The 20,461-nt window shown below is 43.9% G+C and overlaps 1 protein-coding gene across 11 annotated transcripts in view; it reads right to left on the bottom strand.

Annotated features, from left to right (window-relative positions):
- The window catches only part of RNF8 (ring finger protein 8), a 37,699-nt gene that overhangs the window by 7,850 nt on the left and 9,388 nt on the right, over nt 1-20,461 (bottom strand). For 8 of the 11 annotated variants that reach the window (XR_014810016.1, XR_014810019.1, XR_014810017.1 and 5 more), the window contains 5 exons: nt 10,428-11,168; nt 7,773-7,835; nt 5,339-5,428; nt 3,120-3,227; nt 150-354 (listed from right to left, as the gene is read on the bottom strand). Coding sequence is in view for 2 of the 11 variants with exons in the window: in XM_005665930.4 (XP_005665987.3) it covers nt 150-354; nt 3,120-3,227; nt 5,339-5,428; nt 7,773-7,835; nt 10,428-11,168 (1,207 nt within the window). In the remaining 9 variants the exon portion in view is untranslated. Of the gene's footprint in view, nt 1-149; nt 1,259-1,745; nt 3,228-5,306; nt 5,429-7,772; nt 7,836-10,427; nt 11,169-20,461 lie in introns of all 11 variants that reach the window. The other 3 variants (XR_014810024.1, XR_014810023.1, XR_014810020.1) reach the window with 2 other exon arrangements.

Raw genomic sequence — 20,461 nt, 5'->3', positions numbered from 1 at the left:
TTTCCCCCATTTCTTCCAATTCTCACTTAGCTCAAGAATCTTTAAACAAAACAAAACAAAAGAATCATTTATGTTGACTCCTCTCCATCCAAAAAAATCATCCTAAGCCTTTGGTTGAGGGGACTCACCTCTTGTTCAGACCCACTCACCTTTTCGTTCCTTGATGAGAACAACTCGTCGTTCTTTCACTTCTGAGCTCAGATTATCTACCATCTTATTAATGCAATTGTCCAGAACCAGGGAGTGTGTTTTGGACTTGATGTCCTTCCGACAAATGGGGCATTCTACCTTCCGCTTCATCCACTCATTGATACAGTAGGAGCAGAAACTATGGGCACAGTTCAAGGTGACAGCCTAGAATGGGAAGGTGAACACACACATCAGAACTGTCATGGTTACTTCCCCAGGGCCGTTGTGATCCTTGAACTAAGACAGAAGTGAATTCCCAAGGCCAAATGGAAATTTAATCACAGCCTCATCCAGGGGGTTTACAAAGGGTATCAGAATCATTCCTAGGAATGGGAAATTTTAAGCTTCATGTTAGATGATTCATTTTTCTCTCTCAAAGTTAAGTTCGTAGACTTGGCTTCCAGGTAGGCTGATTTGCCTATTCTGTTCCAAACTCAGGTATCTCATGCTGCCAACATGTACCAGCTACTGTGCAAAAAAATGTCACCAGACATAAGAACAACTGGTAAGCCTGTGAGTGTTTGGTATAAATACACCGTTAATTCTCTCATGAAAAACAAATGTACATCCTAATGGGGAATTACAAACTCAATTTTAATAGATGCAAGAGAAAAGAGAACTTAAGCTGGGAAAAAAGGAACTAAAAATGGGGGTGAAATGTAATGGGTTCAACTGAGAGTGCCTTAAGTAAAAAAGCCTATGAGAAGAGAGAAAGCAGAAGCAAGTCTGAATCTGAGCAGCTCCTCTGAGGAACCCCAATGATCAGCTAGTTCTGCCCAGGCTCTTTTCACTCCCCCAATATAAGCCATTCTTTGCATTACTCCCTTTTATGTATACCTCCTAAGAAACAACTTTTTCTGAGGCTCAAAAATCTCATTCTGGCTTTCAGGACAGCAGCAGAAAATAACACAGAAATTACGTATTTTCCAAATGCCAAGTTGAGACCAGAAAGCCAACTAGGAGAAGTTCTCAGTAAAGAATGAGATCAATTCTCATAAACAGCACTAAAAACCTGCATGATTAAAATGAAACCTCTTGCAGTTCCTGTTGTGACGCACTGGAAACGAATCTGACTAGGAACCATGAGGTTGCAGGTTCGATCCCTGGCCTCGCTCAGTGGGTTGAGGATCCAGCATTGCTGTGAGCTGTGGTGTAGGTTGCATACAGTGCTTGGAGCCTGTGTTGCTATGCCTCTGGTGAAGGCCGGCAGCAACAGCTGCAATCAGACCCCTAGCCTGGGAACCTCCATATGCCACGGGTATGGCCCTAAAAAGACAAAAAAAAAAAAAAAAAAGAAACCTCTTCCCAATACTGACTTTTTTTTTTTTTTTTTTTTGTCTTTTCTAGGGCCACACCCATGGTATACGGAGGTTCCCAGGCTAGCGGTCTAATCAGAGCTGTAACGCCGGCCTACACCACAGCCACAGCAATGAGGGATCCGAGCCATGTCTGCGACCTACACCACAGCTCATGGCAATACCAGATCCTTAACCCACTGAGTGAGACCAGGGATCAAACCCAAAGCCTCATGGTTCCTAGTCAGATTCGTTAACCACTGAGTCATGACGGGAACTCCCCAACACGGACTTTAAGAGATGATCAGCAGAAATGGTCAGGCACACCTGCAAATCAAACCCAGGTCAAGTTCTCTCTTCTTCATGCTGTACAGATGCTCTCAATTACCTAACTTAGCACCCATTCCAATCCCTCTTGTCTTCCTCTATTAGAGCCCATAAGCCCCAACAAAACAACACTAACTGAGTTTCTCCAAAGTAGGAAATCAAATGACTAGAAATTGGGGGAAATGACGATCTGAGTCAAAGTGGATCTAAAGCAAAAGAACCAGGTCTATCCAGGAGAGACTTTTCAGGAGGCTACCACACTGCGTCTCCCTAGAGACCACTAGAAAAAAAGCAGCAGTGTGTGTATGAGATCTCTTTTTCAAAGGAGTCTGCCTGGAGTTCCTTCATGGCCCATCGGGGGTTAAGGATCTGGCATTGTCACTGCTGTGGCGCTGGTTTGATCGCTGGCCCAAGAACTTCTGCATGCCATGGGTATGGCCAAAAAAATTCAAAAAGGAATCTGAAAAGCACTCCTTTTTTATTTATTTAACAACTTGAGTCTAACACCTGTGGTGTTAAGATGAATGGGTCACAAATGAGAAATAGTGAAAAAAAAAAAAGTCTGTGCAGAAACAAAAGAGTGTAACAAATGGTAACCTTGGGGAGGTGTTTCATTTTCATAAGGAGCTCAGAGTCCCTGAAATATGCTCCACTTGGCCAATGAATTCCCAGTGACCTTGCATCAATGACATTTACCCCTCTGTTTAAAGCCTGCACTGCATGGACACTCTCAGCACTGTGCCCATTCTGAGCAAAGAAAGAACAGCTTTATTGAGCAGCTTTATTCTGATACTTCAAAATTCTGATGCCATTCAATTCTGGATTCCACCAGAATCAAGTGGCTCCTTAGAGGCAAAAAAAACCTATGGGGGCAAAACACTGGGCACAAAATCCAACAGCACGCAGTTGTCAGAAAAGTAGAAAACACGGGACATTCTGACCTGGAGAGGGTGGGGCAGCTCTCAGTGGTTCTTTGAAATCAAGCTGTTTTCTCCCCATCAACAAAGAGATAAAGGCTTTATTACAGGCCAAAATATTGATTCTACCAAACAGAGACTCAACAAGAACAAATGAAATAAGAAAAAAAGACAGTGAAGGCAAAGAAGACTGCAAAAAAAAAAAAAAAAAAAAAAAAAAAAAATGAGAAGTGGCCATTTCTAGAGGTCACTTTGAAGTCAAAGAGCTATAGTAAGTTCCTGAAAGAAATATCTCTTCAGAATGTTTCTCTGTAGCAGAAGCAGCCGGTGTAGACGAGGCTCCCTTCAGGGCTGGGAGAGTGAGAAAGTGTGAGCCACTGCTCACGGTTACCTCAATGAAGTATTCTGAGCAAATAATACACTGAAGCTCGTTTTCTAGCACGTCATTCATGTGGCTAAGAACTTCCTCCTTCTGTGCTTGCACCTTCTCCTTCTCTTCCTGCAAAGACACACATCCCCCATCTGTCATTCGGGAAAACCAATAAGAATGCAAAACAGGACAGGGAGCAGGGTTAATAGTCTACAGTAGGACTCAGAAGGAGTCTAAATTAAAAATTCACCCTGGCGCAGCAACAGGAGATTAAAACTCTTTCCCCAAGGGATGCTGTTTCTCAGGACTGCTTTCTAATACAGGGCACCACATGCCTTTTTTCTCTCTCCACTTTTTCAGTATGTATTTGCACCGTAGTCTGTCTCCTTCCCAAAATTTACATACCAGCCCCACCAACCACCCAAGACCAGAAGAAGGCATTAAGATCCTATAGCAAACTGCAGTTCAGAGGTGACATAAAATCATCCCAAGAAACCAAGAACGTACTGAAAAAGAAAGAAACGGGAACAGTCTATAAAGGAGGATGCTTGCATTAGTGTATAAGGTCCCTTGTATGCTTTGCAGCTGCCTCTCCTATAAAATAAGGATAATACCCATGCTCCCTACAGGCGGGAGGCTGGAGAGATGGTCTCGTGAAGTACCTTCAGGCCCCACACTCTATGATGTTTGTCACTTCCCACTCCTGCAGTGCAATTTCCCTGGGCTTTCCCTAAGAGGTCAGACCTCTTGTCTGTGGACACACATTTTAGGGAGGATAGAGGCGTGCTCTCTTGAAGCCAACATTCATTAAGTTAGCACTTCATCTCCAAAACAGAAGGATCACGGACATGGAGAACCAGACTTGTGGTTGCCGAGGGGGAGGGGGAGGGAATGGGATGGGCTGGGAATTGAAGTTAATAGATGCAAACTATTGCCTTTGGAACAGATAAGCAATGAGATCCTGCTGTATAGCACTGGGAACTATATCTAGTCACTTATGATGGAGCCTGATAGTGTGAGAAAAAAGAATATATACATGTATGTGTAACTGGGTCACCTTGCTGTACAGTAGAAAATTGAAAGAACCCTGTAAACCAGCTATAACGGGAAAAATAAAAATCATTACAAAATAGAAAGGATCAGAAGCCCCTGAGGGGGAGAAGAAAAGCCATTTGGGGTATATTTGAGTGGTTGATTTATTTTTCATGTTTTATTTTCTCTTCTAATCAAAGTAAGACTGTCCGACTGCTTAAGGCAGCAAAGAGGGTCTGGATCCATTTCTAATTAGAGTCAAGATTCCTGAAAACTTTTGAACTACTATGTTTAAAAAGATGTGCTGGTTTCTGGGAGGCTGGGGAAGAAGGCCCATGGGACTTACAGGGAGGATACGAATATCGACCCAGGTGCAAAGTGAGTGTCTCCTTTCTGTCCTCCACTACAGGTCTGCCCATGAGGCAGGGTGGGCTGAGAGATGCGGTCAGACTCAGGCACTAATTCCAGGTCAGAGGTTGCAAAGTGGTGGCCGGGGGACTGGACCCAGTCTGCATGCTTATTCAATTTGTCACTCATGGTATCAAAAAACCGAACTGTTGCCAATCCTTGAAAACCAGGATATTTCACTTAAACATTTGGATTTCCATCTTTTGTGGGAAACTCAGCTCTGACAACACCGGGCTTGCATTCTGGGAAGGCAGGGACTGGCTGCAGCAGAGAAGAGCTGCCCTCTTGGGGTGGAGGTGAGGGTGGGGTGGTGCCCCTCTCCAGTGTGCCTCTGCCTCCCAGCTCCCCACTGTGTTCTTTCTCCCAGGCCACTTAACTTGTTGCCGGCCTGACCTCAGGGGGCATTTGAGTTTACAACCTCTGATTTAAGAGTTCCACTGAATGGACATGGGAAGTAATTCCATAAATGCGTGAAGATGAACTCTTTCTCAGTCTAACTGCACCACTCCTTAGCCTGTGTGAGTGACATGCTCTGAAGGGGCATCCACCACAGACAACGGACTAGACTAGATGGCAGGGTGTCTTATTCCCAGCATTTTGCTTCTGACTGAGGCAAGGAAATAGATGCTGTCTTACAGGCAGAACCGTCTACAGGCCTAAATACGTTTATAGATTATTTCCCCTGAGACAGGAAACAGCCATAATCTCTCCCTGCATAAACCACAGCAACCCTTGCACTGTTGAAAATGCTGAGTTGCATGTACTAACCAAATTCTAAACCTTCATCTTCTTTCCAGTACCTTGGTCTGCTCCAGCTCTTTGTTCTTGGCTTGAATGATTGCTTCAAAGTCCTTCCTGCTGCGGTTTAGCTCTTCCATCAGAGCCCGATGCTGCAGAAACACAGCAGATACATACTCAAGATGAGCTGCACTGTACCGTTCCTTTCAGCCACACATGCCTGTCCCTCCCCTAGTCACTGTCCCTCCCTTTGTCAGCGGCTTTGGTTCAAGAGATCAATGGACTGGCAATTCAAAGTACTGCTCTTGTTCCTTGAGGACTTCTCATTTAACACGCTGCTTTTTCCAGGGGAAGAGGCAGAGAGGGAGGGAGGCCATCAAATCTATTAATGGCTCTGGAAACAACCCAACCTCTGTGGCCATTTAAACCAAATGAAGAATTTACAATGCCTTCCAGAGAGTCTGAGTCTATAGGTTTGGCTTTGGGGGGTCCAGGGATGTGCATTAAAAAAAAAAAAAAGCCACCCAGGTGATTCTGGGAACTAACGCTCCAGAACTAGTAACTGAGACCACCAGCATGGGGAATAGCTTTTAAGAAATAATCAGGGAGAAATGGGATTCAGGAAAACCAGATAATCATTTTTACTGAAATAAAAAAGATCTTCAACCTATTTATTCGATAAATCACACATGACATGCTCATAAGGCAGCGCTGCCCGAACCCTGCCTGGGTCTTCTTGGAAGCTGGCATGCCCAAGAGCTAACAGCTCCTTCACTGTGACTAACTGCCTATACCAAATGCCAAGAGGTTCCATTTCTATGAAACATGATTTCTGAGCTCCTTCATATTTAAGTATAGCTTATACTTTAAATCTCATTTCAAATTCTCTTTTTAAAGAAGGCAGTATTTCTGAAAAGATACTACTCAAGAAATGAAATTTAAAATGTGTGGTCTCCCCACAAAAGCAGTTATGTCAGAAGTCCTCTTGACCACTAACTGGATGCATGTGCCTTAACTTTCTCATCTATACAATGGGAAAACAAATGCCCATATTATATAGGGGTTAATCAGAAAAAAAAAAATGACATATTTGGAAGCATTCAGGAAAGTTTTTAAAGCTCTATGTAAACACAAATTATTATAAGCCTGGAAAATGAAAAAAGAACAGCTTTAGGTAGACCAAAAAAACAAGCGTGATGATTTGAAAGCAGTAGGTCCCCAGGGCCATACTGTTATTGAACCGTGACCTAAAAGTATCTCATTTTAATCCAGTGTTGTCACTGAAGCAGCTCAAGTCGCTGCTGGTTGACATGGGTTTGATCCCTGGCCTGGGAACTTCCACTTGCCACAGACATGACCAAAAAAAAAAAGTATCCCATCTTAGGCTAATGAGTGGGGATTGGCCAAGTCTCCTTACGCTACACAACAATGTGTTTTCCTGTCCATCTCAGGAGAGGGTGTGGGCTGGAGGGTGTAGAGTACTCAATGATCCCCTGGGGATTACAAGTGGCAGAACACTACTCTTTTCCAGTCTATTTCCAAACAATTATCTGAATATTAATTTAATAATTCTCTAAATGGGAAACATGCCTATCCTCCCACCCTAGAAAATAAAATTCCAAAAAGCCAATTTTTCACCTAATTCTTTGCAAGGCTATTTGTGCACCCAAGTAAATCAAGGCAGGCACCCTCCCAAGCTTACACGAGTTGTGGCTGTTAGCTCCGGAGGAAGGCTGGGAGGTAGCTAAACAATAAAAGAACCTAAGGATAAATTCGCCTGAACAAATTCTAATGTGATTGTTCATTTTTCTCAAGGAAATATGAACCATTCCATCAACCTCCTGACTTAACTTACAACAAACTACTCATCATTACACATAAAAGAGAGAAGACAAAGCAGGTTTTAAAGATGCAAAAGGGCTCATAAAAAAATAGAGAGGTAGTTAAGTTAAATTAAATAAATTACAGGCAATCTTTTACGATATTTTATTCCTGTGAGCCTTGCCCTGTCAGTAAAGTGATATGTTTTGCTGACTGTTAAAATGCACATTCTCAAGCTAACCTAAAATGCTTTAATTGGAACATTCTTGAATGGTTTCAGGATGGCTTCCGCTCAGGAATGGTGAGATGATGGAGGCCCTTGCAGGCCCTGGGGGCCAAGTCTTAGCTCTCAATGCCCTGCTGCCTGCCCTCACCTTTCTGGAAATGCAGTCACTCTCCCAGAGAGCCTCCTAATTGCTACAGCCTCTGTTCATCTTCACTAGAGCAACCTGTGCTCAGATGAAGATGTAAGCTTTCATGCTGAGGTCTGGCATGTCTGCTGGGCTCCAAATCTCTGACCTGATGGCATGAGCAGCTGCCACCTGCTCCGTCTACAGACTGGAGGTGCCGCGGAGGTGTATGCTAAGCGGCAGAGGCAGCCAGTGGCCACATGAAGCCTGGCTGCCCCCACTCCACAGCCCACTATAATCTCAGGACAATGGCAAGAGATGTTACCTCCTGCAGGGCCTGGGCCAGCTGTTGCTTCAGGTCCTCTTCTCCTTGCTCTTTCTCCAAACCCTGCAAAACCAAAAACAAAATGGAAGGTTTCCCTGCAGGAAGGGGGAAAAAGGAACAAAATCCAGTAACAAGCAGAGCAGACCCACTGGCATGAGCATCTGCAAACAACAGGGGACAGGGAGGCAGGTGGAAAATCTCCTGTTTTACTTCAAGCTGTTGGCAGTAAGGGATCTGAGCAGGGTTAAACTGCTCAAATACCACATATCTCAGAGCTGTCACCTTCAGGCCACCACTGTGGGGGTTCTGGAGAAACTCTGGATTAATACTCCAAGTCCTGGAGAAGAGACTTGTGGCTGCCTGATGGGAGGGGGAGGGAGTGGGAGGGATCAGGAGCTTGGGCTTATCAGATACAACTTAGAATAGATGTACAAGGAGATCCTGCTGAATAGCATTAAGAACTTTGTCTAGATACTCATGTTGCAACAGAGCAAAGGGTGGGGGAAAAAATGTAATTGTAATGTATACATGTAAGGATAACCTGACCCCCTTGCTGTACAGTGGGAAAATAAAAAAATTATAAAAAAAAAAAAAAAAATACTCCAAGTCCCCTTCACCGGCTAATGCTGACTCCCAAAGGGACGTAAACTGAAAGCTTCTGAGTCACCAAGCATCTAAATGGAAATCCAGTCCTCCAGGCTGGCACTTGCAAGCCCCACCGTGTCTCCTTCCTCAGTTCTGGCCCCTCCGTCTCTCATTCGGAGTCTCTTGACCACTTCTGGCCCATAAACTGCTCCCCCTCCTGCCTTGCCTGAGCTTAGGCTCTCTTTCCTCCATCAGCCCCCTCGTGCATGGATGCCTTCCACGCCTTCACTCCTTCCACAGGAGCCTCTGGGCCCTTCCCGCCTTAAGAATTACCTACCCATCCAATATGTCAACTGAAAACTCTTCTGATTATTTTGTGTGTATTATACATCTTGTCTCCTCAACAAGGTATATTCCTTAATGGCGAAAACCATTTATTAAACATCTTTATAATCAACCAAACCCAAGTACAGTGCCAAGCAACATGGGTGCTCGGAAAAAAAAAAAAATCTGTGTGAGAAGTTCCCGTTGTGGTGCAGCAGATACGAATCCATCTAGTATCCATGAGGATAGGGGTTCGATCCCTGGCCTTGCTCAGTGGGTTAAGAATCCAGCATTGCTATGAGCTGTGGTGAGGCTGCAGACACAGCTTGGATCCTGCATTGCTGTGGCTGTGGTGTAGGCCAGCAGCTGCAGCTCCGATTTGACCCCTAGCTTGGGAACTTCCATATGTCTCGGGTATGGCCCTAAAAAAACAAAAAACAAAAAACAAAACAATAAAGGACGGTGCTTCACTATGAGCAATTTATCTATGACCTTTTTCCTGGAGAAATTCTCAAAAATAGTCTTTTTTGCCTTTCTTTACCATTCTGGTACAGAAAAATATTTTACAGCTATATCTTAAAGCACACCCAAAGTGGCCACAAATATTAACAGTAATTCCTGCTCCTGAACACACTAGCCTTAAAGAGAGTTCTGTTAGGGAGAAGGGGTCATTAATACACTAAGTATGCAGAGAAAAACCTCTCTCTGATTTCAAGAACTAGTCCAGGCTGGATAGGGGCAGCAAAAAGGGACATGTAAGCAAAAACTGTATACCCTTAGATCCATTTAATTCATGGTCTTTGCTAAGATCACCAGTTCAAGGGGATAGCAGAGATTAGAATGAAATCTATAAATTCTTCAGAAATAAGCCAACACAACTGGTTGTTTCTTACCCTGAGCAAGGTAAACAAAAGATAAAGGCTTATTCACTTCAATCCTGATTGGCCCTTCTTAGTTCTAAGTCAACAATGGGGAATTCTTGACATTTAGTATTACCTGAGCAAGTCGGTGGGAGTAAAACGTGTGGATTTTGCCAGATGGGAACTGACATTTGGAGCAGGGACCAGGATCAGCCTTAGTCTAGAAGCTCTGTGCAAGAGCCTGTCATCTAAACAGATGAACTGGGGGTGTGGACACAATTGCTCTCACTTTGACACAACTAAGATAGTCATTACTTTATCTACCAAAGGCCCTATGGAAGGTGGCTTATCACTCAACAACCAAGTCCCAGTGTACCCGTCCGTCCCCTCCTGTGCTGGCTACTCGGGACAGAAACAAACATTTTCTGCCTTTCTAGCCTCCCACCACCTAGACTGCAAGGGAAATCAAGGACAGAGTAACCAGCCTTGGGTGCAGGGATTTGCTCTGACCACAGAGCAGAGCAAGACCACCCACAAAGACAACTACTGCTTTGACCAGGGTGTGCTGTAGTCTGGGGCAGACTGACTTTCATCCAACCTTGCTCAGAATTTACCTCAGTTCTGAGATGCCTCAGGTTTACATCCTGTTACATCCTGGCTGGCTCTGCTGGTCACCTTACCCCACCCTGGAACCCAGTCATCTTACCCCATCTGGCTCTTGATCGGATCATCGTGCTGAACTTCAACATTTTCTCTTCCCATTACATCTCCTGTCCCTGGCACTCAGCAATTGGTCCCCGATGCAGAAACAGAGAACTCTGGCCAGAAGCTCACAGAGGCCTGCCCACCCCCAAAGGGCCCTCTGTCCTTCCCTGCTGTGTGGTACCTGCAGGTGCTGCTGCTCTTCCTGGAAAGTCTTCTCCAGCTGCTCCACTCTGGCCTGCTGCTGGGCCTGCTCTGCACACAGCTGGGACTGTAAATCGTGCAGTTCCTGCTCCATTTTCACAATTTTCTTTGAGTTTCCCTTTTGGGTTTGTTTTTTCACATTCAGAACAGCGATCTGTTTTTCCTGCATCTGTGTTTTCAGCTTTAGAATCCTGGACATGGTGACCTTAAACAGCTCTAAGCTGCTCTGAGATGCTGAAGGGTTTGAGGCTTTCTGCTTCCTGTGCTGAAGCTCTACGACTTTTGCAGGGACTGGGTAAACATGAGCCCCCAGGGCCTTCCCACTTGGCTGAAGACAAGTCAACTTAGGATCCAAATATTCATTGAGCTGACCAGCCACTTTACCTTTCTCATGTGACTTCACTGGTTGACCAGGTTCACAAGACACTTTACTTATTTTGGATTTCAAAGTTGAGGGGCCTTCAGCTCCAGAACCCTCTAACTCATCCAAATTAAACTTCCTTTTAGTTCTCAAGCCCTTATTCTTTTCCATCATTTGGTCACTCTTTAGGGACAGACAAGGATAAACCCTCTCCCAGTCGTCTTCGGTAACTTCATATTCATACTCCGCATTCTCCTTATTTTCCAGAGGCACCCCAAGCTGGATGTGGTCTCCCTCATGGATAGAATAGACCTTTAAAGGTTCTAGACGTTCTCTGTTCAGCCAAACACCATTCAGACTCTGGGGAAAGGGAAAAAAAGATAACATAAGCTTCATGATTTTCCTCCTCTAATAGAATTTCTCTCTTGCTGCTGCAAAACCTTCTGTCTTTTCAAGGAAACCCCTTAAGAACAAATAGAAACAAAGGTTCATAAACCGCCATCCTTACAAACAGCATTTTTTAAATAGCGCTCTGGCTTTTTACCTCTGTGATGTTCACACCTCCAGACAACTGCCTGTCTAATAGGCAGGGATCTCCTTGTTACTGGTGGATAAATTATTCAAACAAATGCAGCCGGATTAAAAGAAAGCAAAACTGAATAGCTCCTATTGGCCTAAACTAGAGGCAATGGCCCAAGACTGGAAAAGCTGCTATTAGTGATGGAAGCAGTGTCTAACAATGAGGTTCCAAAGGTACACTTGGCCAAGAAAGTCATGCAAGTACTCTCTCTGGATGCGGCCCCTGAATACATTGGTGAATGAGAAAACCCTTCCCAGGATATACACACCAAAAAAGAAAGCACCAGTACCTTGTGCTGGGGTCAAATTGCACAGGGGATATGATCCAATTAATAGATCTATGGGCATAGTGGTTAAGACCTGGACTCAGACAAATTTGGGTTTCCAGCCCAAATGCACCACCTTGGGCTTAGTCGCATGGGCCTGGACAATTTCCTTAATCTCTCTGTACCTCAGTTTTGTCCGTAAAATGGGGATAGTATACAGTTTCTGCCTCATACTTCTCCTGTGAGGAATGACAGAGCTAATACATATAAAACACTTAGCAGAGTGACTCACATGTAATGAATACTCCATATGGACTTCTGTGGTTTAAATTAAAAAGCAGTGTAGGAGTTAAGAGCATGGACCCCAGGACAGGACTGTCTGGGTGTGTAATCTGCTCCATCACTTAACTGCTGCATGATTTGGGCAAGTTTCTTAACCTCTCTAGGCGCCAGTTTCCACATCTATAAAATGGAAGATATAATAGTCTCTTCTTCATGGTGTTTGTGTGGATTTAATGAGATAACATATGCAATGTACTTAGAAAAGTACCCGGCACATGGTAAGCATTATCTAAGTGTTTGCTTCTCTTACTGTGTTCTGGTTCAACTGATTTATCAACAATCACTTCAATTCCATGCTCAGCATCTTGCAAGGTAAATATACTGAGCACAAAAGCAAAAGATATGAAAACAACTTTGAGCAGCTGACTGTGGAAGGGAAAACACAAGGGCTTATTTAAGCAAATGTGGGATTACACAGCACAGCCCATAAATGCAAAGGAATATCATGTAGAGCAGGGTGAGCGAAGAGATGCTCAATGGGGACGACAGGTCCTAAAAGAGACTTGAAAGAAAGGCAGGATTTAAAGTCTAAAGAGACAAGTGGGTGTTTTAACCCATATCAAGGACTTAATGTGGGGGGACAGGCCAGAGGTGAGGTCACATCTGACTGGGACGAAGGGCTAATATGTTTATGTCAGTAACAAGAGCCATCTACTCTAACCTAGACAAAACAGTTAACAGTTAACCCAAATATGAAGGACAGGGAGCTTGACTACAAGGCACAGAGGGAGTAAGAGATGCCATCTCAGCTCTGGTTTGGTATTAGGCCCTTGTTTCTGGTTCTATGCTATTTGGCTCAAGTGAGGAGAGGGAGAGAAAGACAAGCATAGAAATACACAGAAAGACTGGCTTTAACTCCCTGCTTTGGACCTAACCTGGCTTACCTGCCAACCTTCTCCGAACCACTGCATTCATATGCAGCCTGAGAAATTATAGGGAGTGATCAGTTCTGCAGACTTCTGAAACAACACATGAGGAAATAATGTGGAGGAAAAGGGAGGGGGGCAGAGGCCAGAAGAATCTATGTGAGAATAATTTTACAGAAAAATAGTCAATTCTATTTTATCAGCTGCACCTATGGCATATGGAAATTCCCAGGCCAGGGATTGAACCCATGCCATGGTGGTGACAACGCTGGATCCTTAACCACTGAGCCACCAGGGAACTCCCAGAATGGTCAATTTTAGATTTTACATGGGAGAACAGCCTCAGGGAAAGCAATATAACACAGAGGCAACCTAATATCAGGGTATAGACATTTGAGAAAAACTCAAGGGCAAAGATAAGGTCAAAGAAAGAAAGAAAAAAGGTTATAGAAGCATCCCAAGATGGGAGAGAACAAGGAGTCTTCAAAAAGCTGAGGCGAACTTTTAGGACATATGGCAGCCCTCCACTAGATCCTCTGCATTAACCTGCCTCCTCCAGAATCTTTTAAGTCTGAGAAATAGGCTTTCAAAATTTTCCCAACATATTTTATCTTTGGATAGCTCTGTATTTACCCACTAATCACTCCTTGGTGACACCTAGTGGTATAATTTGGACCACAGGCTGAGACTAGAAGAGATGAAAATACCATGGCTCTATAGGAACAATCAAGTGCTGCCCAGGAAAGGATCTCAAATACAGTGGTTTTGGAGGTCCCTGGTGGCCTAGTGGTTAAGGATCCACAGTGTTGTCACCGCTGTGGCTCAAGTAGCTGCTGTGGTGAGGATTCAATCCCTGACCTGGGAAATTCCACATGCTACGGCCAAACCAAAAACAAAAAAAATCCCCCCAAATCAAATATAATGGTTAAAATAAATCAAACTCTGTTCAATACTTTCTTAATGTTGGTTCTCATAATCACCAGTTTGGAAATGTCAGCAGCAGGAAAATGATAACCAAAGAAAAGCCTGCCCAATATCTCTGTCATCAATGGGGAAAAGGTGAGATAACCCACACTCCCTTAAACACTAATTTCTTCACTTGATGTTTCATCTCTGTCCAGTGTTTTTGCTGTTTTTTTAGTTGCAGCGAGCAGTGGCTTGATGTGGGATCTCAGTTCTTTGACCAGGGATTGAGCCCAGGCCACAGTGGTGAAAGCACTGAGTCCTAACCAAAAGACCACCAGGGAGATCCCTCTGTCCAGTGTTTTTATTTATTTATTTTTATTTTATTTTTATTTTTATTTTTATTTTTTGTCTTTTCTAGGGCCGTACCCATGGCACATGGACCATGGCTAGTGGTCTAATCGGAGCTGTGGCCACTGGCCTACACCACAGCCACAGCAACGTGGAATCTGAGCCTCGTCTGTGACCTACACCGCAGCTCATGGCAATGCCAGATCCTTAACCCACTGAGCGAGGCCAGGGATTGAACCCATACCTCATGGTTCCTAGTGGTTCATCAACCACTGTGCCACTACGGGAACTCCTGTCCAGTGTTTTTAATCGGTTGTTGAGGACAGTGGAAACCCAAAGCCAAAGGGCAATGCTTCTCTGCAGTTTTCCAGATGATTTATGCAGCTTGGTGGTTCTCAGCCCTAACTGTAAAGTGAAATCACCTTGAAATGTTTAAAACAAATGACAGTGCCCGTCTCACCCTCAGACTGAATTACCTGGTCTGAGATGGGAACCAGGCTATCAGGACTTTTAAAGCCAGCTTTATATACAAACACTCTGTATAACTATATCAAGACACAGAGACCTTTTGCAGTTAACCCTTCATCCACTCTCAGGTGGCTACTCATCTATTCTCTGCCCCACATAAGTTTGCCTTTTTCAAAATGCTGTATAAATGTAATCATACACAGTATCCCCCCTTTTGAGTGTGGCTTCTTTCATTTAGCATGATGGCTTTGAGATGTGTCCACTTAGTTGCATTAACAGTAGTTTAGGGAGTTCCTGTCGTGGCACAGTGGTTAACGAATCCGACTAGGAACCATGAGGTTGCGGGTTCAATCCCTGGCCTTGCTCAGTGGGTTAAGGATCCAGCATTGCCATCAGCTGTGGTGTAGGTCACAGATCCGGCTCGGAGCCCACGTTGCTGTGGCTGTGGTGTAGGCTGGCAGCTACAGCTCCCATTAGACCCCCAGCCTGGGAACCTCCATATGCTGTGGGGGCGGCCCTAGAAAAGGCAAAAAGACAAAAAAAAAAACAAAGAAACAATAGTTTAGTATTTTTGGAGTTCCCATCGTGGCTCAGCAGAAACGAATCCGACTAGGAACTATGACGTTTTGGGTTTGATCCATGCCCTTGCTCAGTGGGCTAAGGATCTGGTATTGCCATGAGCTGTGGCGCAGGACACAGATGTGGCTCAGATCTGGCATTGCTGTGGCTCTGGCATAGGCCAGTGGCTACAGCTCTGATTAGAGTCCTAGCCTGGGAACCTCTGTATGCCACAAATGCGGCTCTAAAAATCAAAATACAGAAACAACAACCAAAAAAACCCCAGTAGTTTAGTATTTTTATTGCTAAGTGTACTCCAGGGTATGGGTGCACTGGTTTGTTTCTCCCTTCCTTAGTTGGCTCTTCCAGTTTTTGGTGATTATGAATAGAGCCACTACAAACATTCAAGAACAAGTTTCTGTAAGAACATTAGTTTCCATTAATTTGGGGTAAAGTCCTAGACAGTGGATTGCTGGGTAAGTGTATATTTAATGGTAAGAAACTGCCATACTGTCTTTCAAAGTGCCAATATCATTTTGTTTTCTCACTTGCAATGTTTAAGAGCTCCAGTTATGGGAGTTCCCATTGTGGTGAAGTGGAAACGAATCCAACTAGGAACCATGAAGTTTTGGGTTCGATCCCTGGCCTCGCTCAGTGGGTTGCCGTGAGTTGTGGTGTAGATTGCAGACGTGGCTCGGATCTGGCGTGGCTGTGGCTGTGGCCAGCAGCTGTATCTCTGAATAGACCCCCTAGCCTGGAAACCTCCATAAGCCGCGGGTGCAGCCCTAAAAAGCAAAAAACAAAAACGGAGTTCCAGTTATGCCATTTGCAGCAACATGGATGGACTTAGAGATTATCATCCTAAGTGAAATTAAGTCCGATAGAGAAAGACAAATATCATATATTATCATTTACATGTGGAATCTAATAAAAACGATACACAAGAAACAAACTCACAGGAGTTTCCATTGTGGCTCAGCAGTTAACGAATGTGAGCAGCATCCATGAGGACGCAGGTTCAATCCCTGACTGGCCTTGCTTAGTGGGTTAAGGATCAGAAGTTGCCATGGGCTGTGGTGTAGGTCGCAGATGCGGCTCGGATACTATGTTGCTGTGGCTGCCACCAACTACAGCTCTGATTAGACCCCTAGCCTGGGAACCTCCATATGCCTCCGGGTTAGCCCTGAAAAGCAAAAAAAAAAAAGAAAAAGAAAAAAAAGAGGAGTTCCCATCGTGGCACAGTGGTTAGCGAATCCAACTAAGAACCATGAAGTTGCGGGTTCGATCCCTGCCCTTGCTCAGTGGGTTAACGGTCCGGCGTTGCCGTGAGCTGTGGTGTAGGTTGCAGGCTCGGCTCGGATCCTGCGTTGCTGTGGCTCTGGTGTAGGCTGGTGGCTGCAGCTCTGATTCGACCCCTAGCCTGGGAACCTCCATATGCTGCGGAAGTGGCCCAAGAAATGGCAAAAAGACAAAAAAAGAAAAGAAAAAAACAATGTGTCTATGTATACATATACATATATATGATTCACTTTGCAATACAACATTGTTAAGTCAACTATACTCCAATAAAATTTTTTTTAAAAAGGGGTTCCAGTTACTCTGCATGCTTACCTGCATTTAGCAGTGTTTAATTTCAGCAATTCTAATAAGTCTATTAGTCAATTATTTTTCAAAATTCTTTACTAAAACATACAAACAGAATGGTGCACAAATCATAAATACACAACTAGATGAATATCACCAAGTGAACATCTCAGTTTAACTACCACAAGATTAAAAAAAAAAAAAAAAACTCACATTATTGGCATTCCAGAAATTTATTTTAGCCACTAAGCCCCTCCTCCTCAATAAGGTGACTACAAGCCTGGCTTAACATCACACATTAGTTTTGCCTGGTTTTCAACATTATATAAATGGCATCATATAATACGCTTTCTTTTGTGTCTATCTTCTTTCACTCAATATCACATTTGTGAGATTTATCCATGTTGTTGGATAAAGTAGTAGTTCATTCATATTCATTACAGTATAGTGTTTCACTGTAAGATATTCCGGTTTACTTATCCATGCTACTGCTGACAGACATTCGAGTTGTTTCCCTAATAGTAAAAATACTGTCACTACACATACACACATATACACCTCCCGCCCAACTTTAATGAAGCTGAACGTTTTCATGGATATTGAACATTTGGAAAGAACCTTTTGTGACATGTCTGGCTCTTGCTCATTTTTAAAACTGGGTTATCTTTCTTTTTCTTATTGATTTGGAGTTCTGTATATATCCGAGTATCTGTATATATCAGTACAAGCCCTTCACAATTATGTGTATAGCAAATATCTTCCACTCTGGGCTTCTGAATTCACTGAAATCTACTCAACAACCATCCTCATATTCTGTGCGCAGAGTTAGCAGTCCGCCAAGGTTGGTTTTTCTTTTTAATCCAGTTTTATTTATTTTTAATTTTCATGGCTGTGCCCACAACATATGGAATTTCCCTGACCAGGAATTGAATCCAAGCTGCAGGTGTGACCTACACCACAGCTGTGGCAATGCCAGAACATTTAACCCACTGCACCAGGCCGGGGATTGAACCCACACTTTCCCAGTGACCTGAGGTGCTATAGTTGGATTCTTACTCCACTGTACCACATCAGGAACTCTTTTTTTTTTTTTTTTTTTGTCTTTTTTGTCTTTTGTCTTGTTGTTGTTGTTGTTGTTGCTATCTCTTGGGCCGCTTCCGAGGCATATGGAGGTTCCCAGGTTAGGGGTTGAATCAGAGCTGTAGCCACCGGCCTACACCAAAGCCACAGCAACGGCTGGATCCGAGCCACGTCTGCAACCTACACCACAGCTCACGGCAACGCCGGATCGTTAACCCACTGAGCAAGGGCAGGGACCGAACCTGCGACCTCATGGTTCCTAGTCGGATTCGTTAACCACTGCGCCACGACGGGAACTCCAGGAACTCATTTTTAACCCAGTTTTAAATCAAAACTGAGTTTGTCACAACTTTTGTATGTGTACTTGGCTTTCACTTTCTGGTTGTTCCAGCATATAAGAGAGATCATTTTATGAAGAAAGAATACAGTTCTCAGTCTTGAATTATTCGAAGTAACTACACCTTAAAAAGATTTAGGAAATGACTTCAAATATGACCATAATAATAATATCCTACACCCGAAATTCAAATCCTTCATCAGCAGAAGGGGGCCACCAAGGCCTCATGCCAGACAGAAAGAAAAGGAGCATCTATTAAGAAAAAAAAATGGTGGGGAGCTCCTGGGTAGTCTTGTGGTTAGGTTCACTGCTGTGGTCTGGGTTCGATCCCTGGTCTGGGAACTGAGATCACACATCAAGCCGCTGCACACTGCTGCCAAAAAAGAAAAAAGAAAAGAAAAAAGCAAAAAAGAGGTGGGAGGGGTTTCTACCTGTAAGTATAGGTTGCTTCATCAAAACACCCCAGTCACAGCTTCTCTCAAAACATCAGTGTTACATCACAAGCTGAATCAAAGCCAAGAAACTTAGACCAACTGTACAGAAACAACTTGGAAGAATCAGAAGCCTATGTGTTCTTCCTCTGTTTTATCCAAGACCTGAAAAAGGAGTCTCATGGTAACAACAGCCCAAGAAGAAAGAGTCCATAGCAAACACTGCAGATGGATCTGGGAGCAGAGTCATGATCTCCTCTGTGCCTGAGGCTGATGGTCACAGAACACTGATCAGTCAGCTTGCAGCTTTTTCAGCCTCTCAAAATCTGCTATCCTATAAATGAAGCGCATCCGTGTTGCACATCATCAAGGAAAGCAGCAGCAGAGAACTCACCTCTAATACCATAGCCCTAGCTCTGATGAAGAAAACATCTTTTCTTAAGGTGCCGTGATACAAGCTATTGGAGGAGCTTTAAAACCTTGCAGCCATGTCTTAAATATGCATAATTAATTTTTTAAAAATCATGCAGCCATTATAGCATTCGACAACAGGGCACAGTAGAGAGATACATTTGAGTTTGAGCCCTGACCCACTCATTCACTCACTCACTCAGTTATGAAGGCCCCAGGCAAGTCAGTTTCTTTCTCTTTCTCTTTCCCTTTCTCTCTCTCTCTCCCTTCCTTCCTTGCTCTTGCGCTCACTCTCTCTCTCTTCTGGTCTCAGACATATCTGTCCACAGAAGGGGTTACACTAGATCATCTCCAAGGTCCCCTTTTAGGTGCCAATTTCTATTCTGCTCACAGTGCCTTGCCAAGAGTGATGAACCAATTTACTTAGTACTTAAGCTCTCTTCTTCGACATCATGCCAACTCAATTTAAACCTAGCACAGGAAGGTACTTTCTCCAACAGCTTAAAATCTAGCAGTTTTGTGCATGCAAAATGAGGCTGCTGGGCAGGCTTACAGGATATTGTGAATTATAAAAAATATACATTTGGCATTTATGCCCATCTCTAGCAGAGCTTCTTCTCAAACCCCTGAAATTTCCTAAGTGGTGAGAGATAAAGGTATCTTCTATTATATTAATGAGGTGACTTTTAGAATGCCCCCTGGGCTAGAGGTTGAACTGATCGCCAATGGCCATTAACTTGATGGATCATATATATGTAATGAAGCCTCCATAAAAACCCAAAAGGAAGGGGTTTGGAGAGCTTCCTGGTTGGTGAGCACATGGAGGTACTGGGAGGATGGCACATTTGGACAGGGCATGGAGGCTCCATATCCCTGCGCACATACCTTGTCCTATGTATCACTTCTATCTGGATGTTCACCTGTATCCCTCACCTCACCATTTCCTTTTATAATTAACTGGTAAATGTAAATAAATGTGTTCCTGGCTGTGAATAACTAACTAATTAACTGAATCCAAAAAGGGAGGTGGCCATGGGAACCTCTGATTTACAGCCAGTCAGTCAGAAGTACAGGTAACAATCTGGACCTGCAAATGGCTCCTGGAGATCTAGGATGGGGTCCTTGGAACCTCCAACCTATAATAGGTTCACGTGTCAGAAGCACAGATGTTAACCTGGGCTTGTGAATGGCACCTGAGAGGAGAGTGGTTTTGTGGGATGGAGCCCTCTACCTGTGGAATCTGATGCTATCTCCGGGTAGACAGAAGAGGATTGAGTTGAATTGCAAGACATCCAGCTGGTGTACGCACTGCTTGTGGTATGTGGAGGGGAGATCTCCCCCCTCCCAACATCCATTGGAACTGATCTCAGAACCATCTTCATACACTTCCTTCTAATAGGTATCTTTATATGCCTTCCAACCAGAGTAGTGCAAAATGGTGTCTGAAGACATTTCACACTTCCTAATCCTTAATTGT

Source organism: Sus scrofa, chromosome 7 (assembly GCF_054392235.1).
Source record: "Sus scrofa isolate SSC_HxYL_T2T_F1_AM1 chromosome 7, Sscrofa_HxYL_maternal_Yorkshire_Landrace_v2.0, whole genome shotgun sequence".
Taxonomy (NCBI): Eukaryota; Metazoa; Chordata; class Mammalia; order Artiodactyla; family Suidae; genus Sus; species Sus scrofa.
Note: the sequence above shows the minus strand (reverse complement) of the source record. Positions and strands in the feature narration are given on the sequence as shown.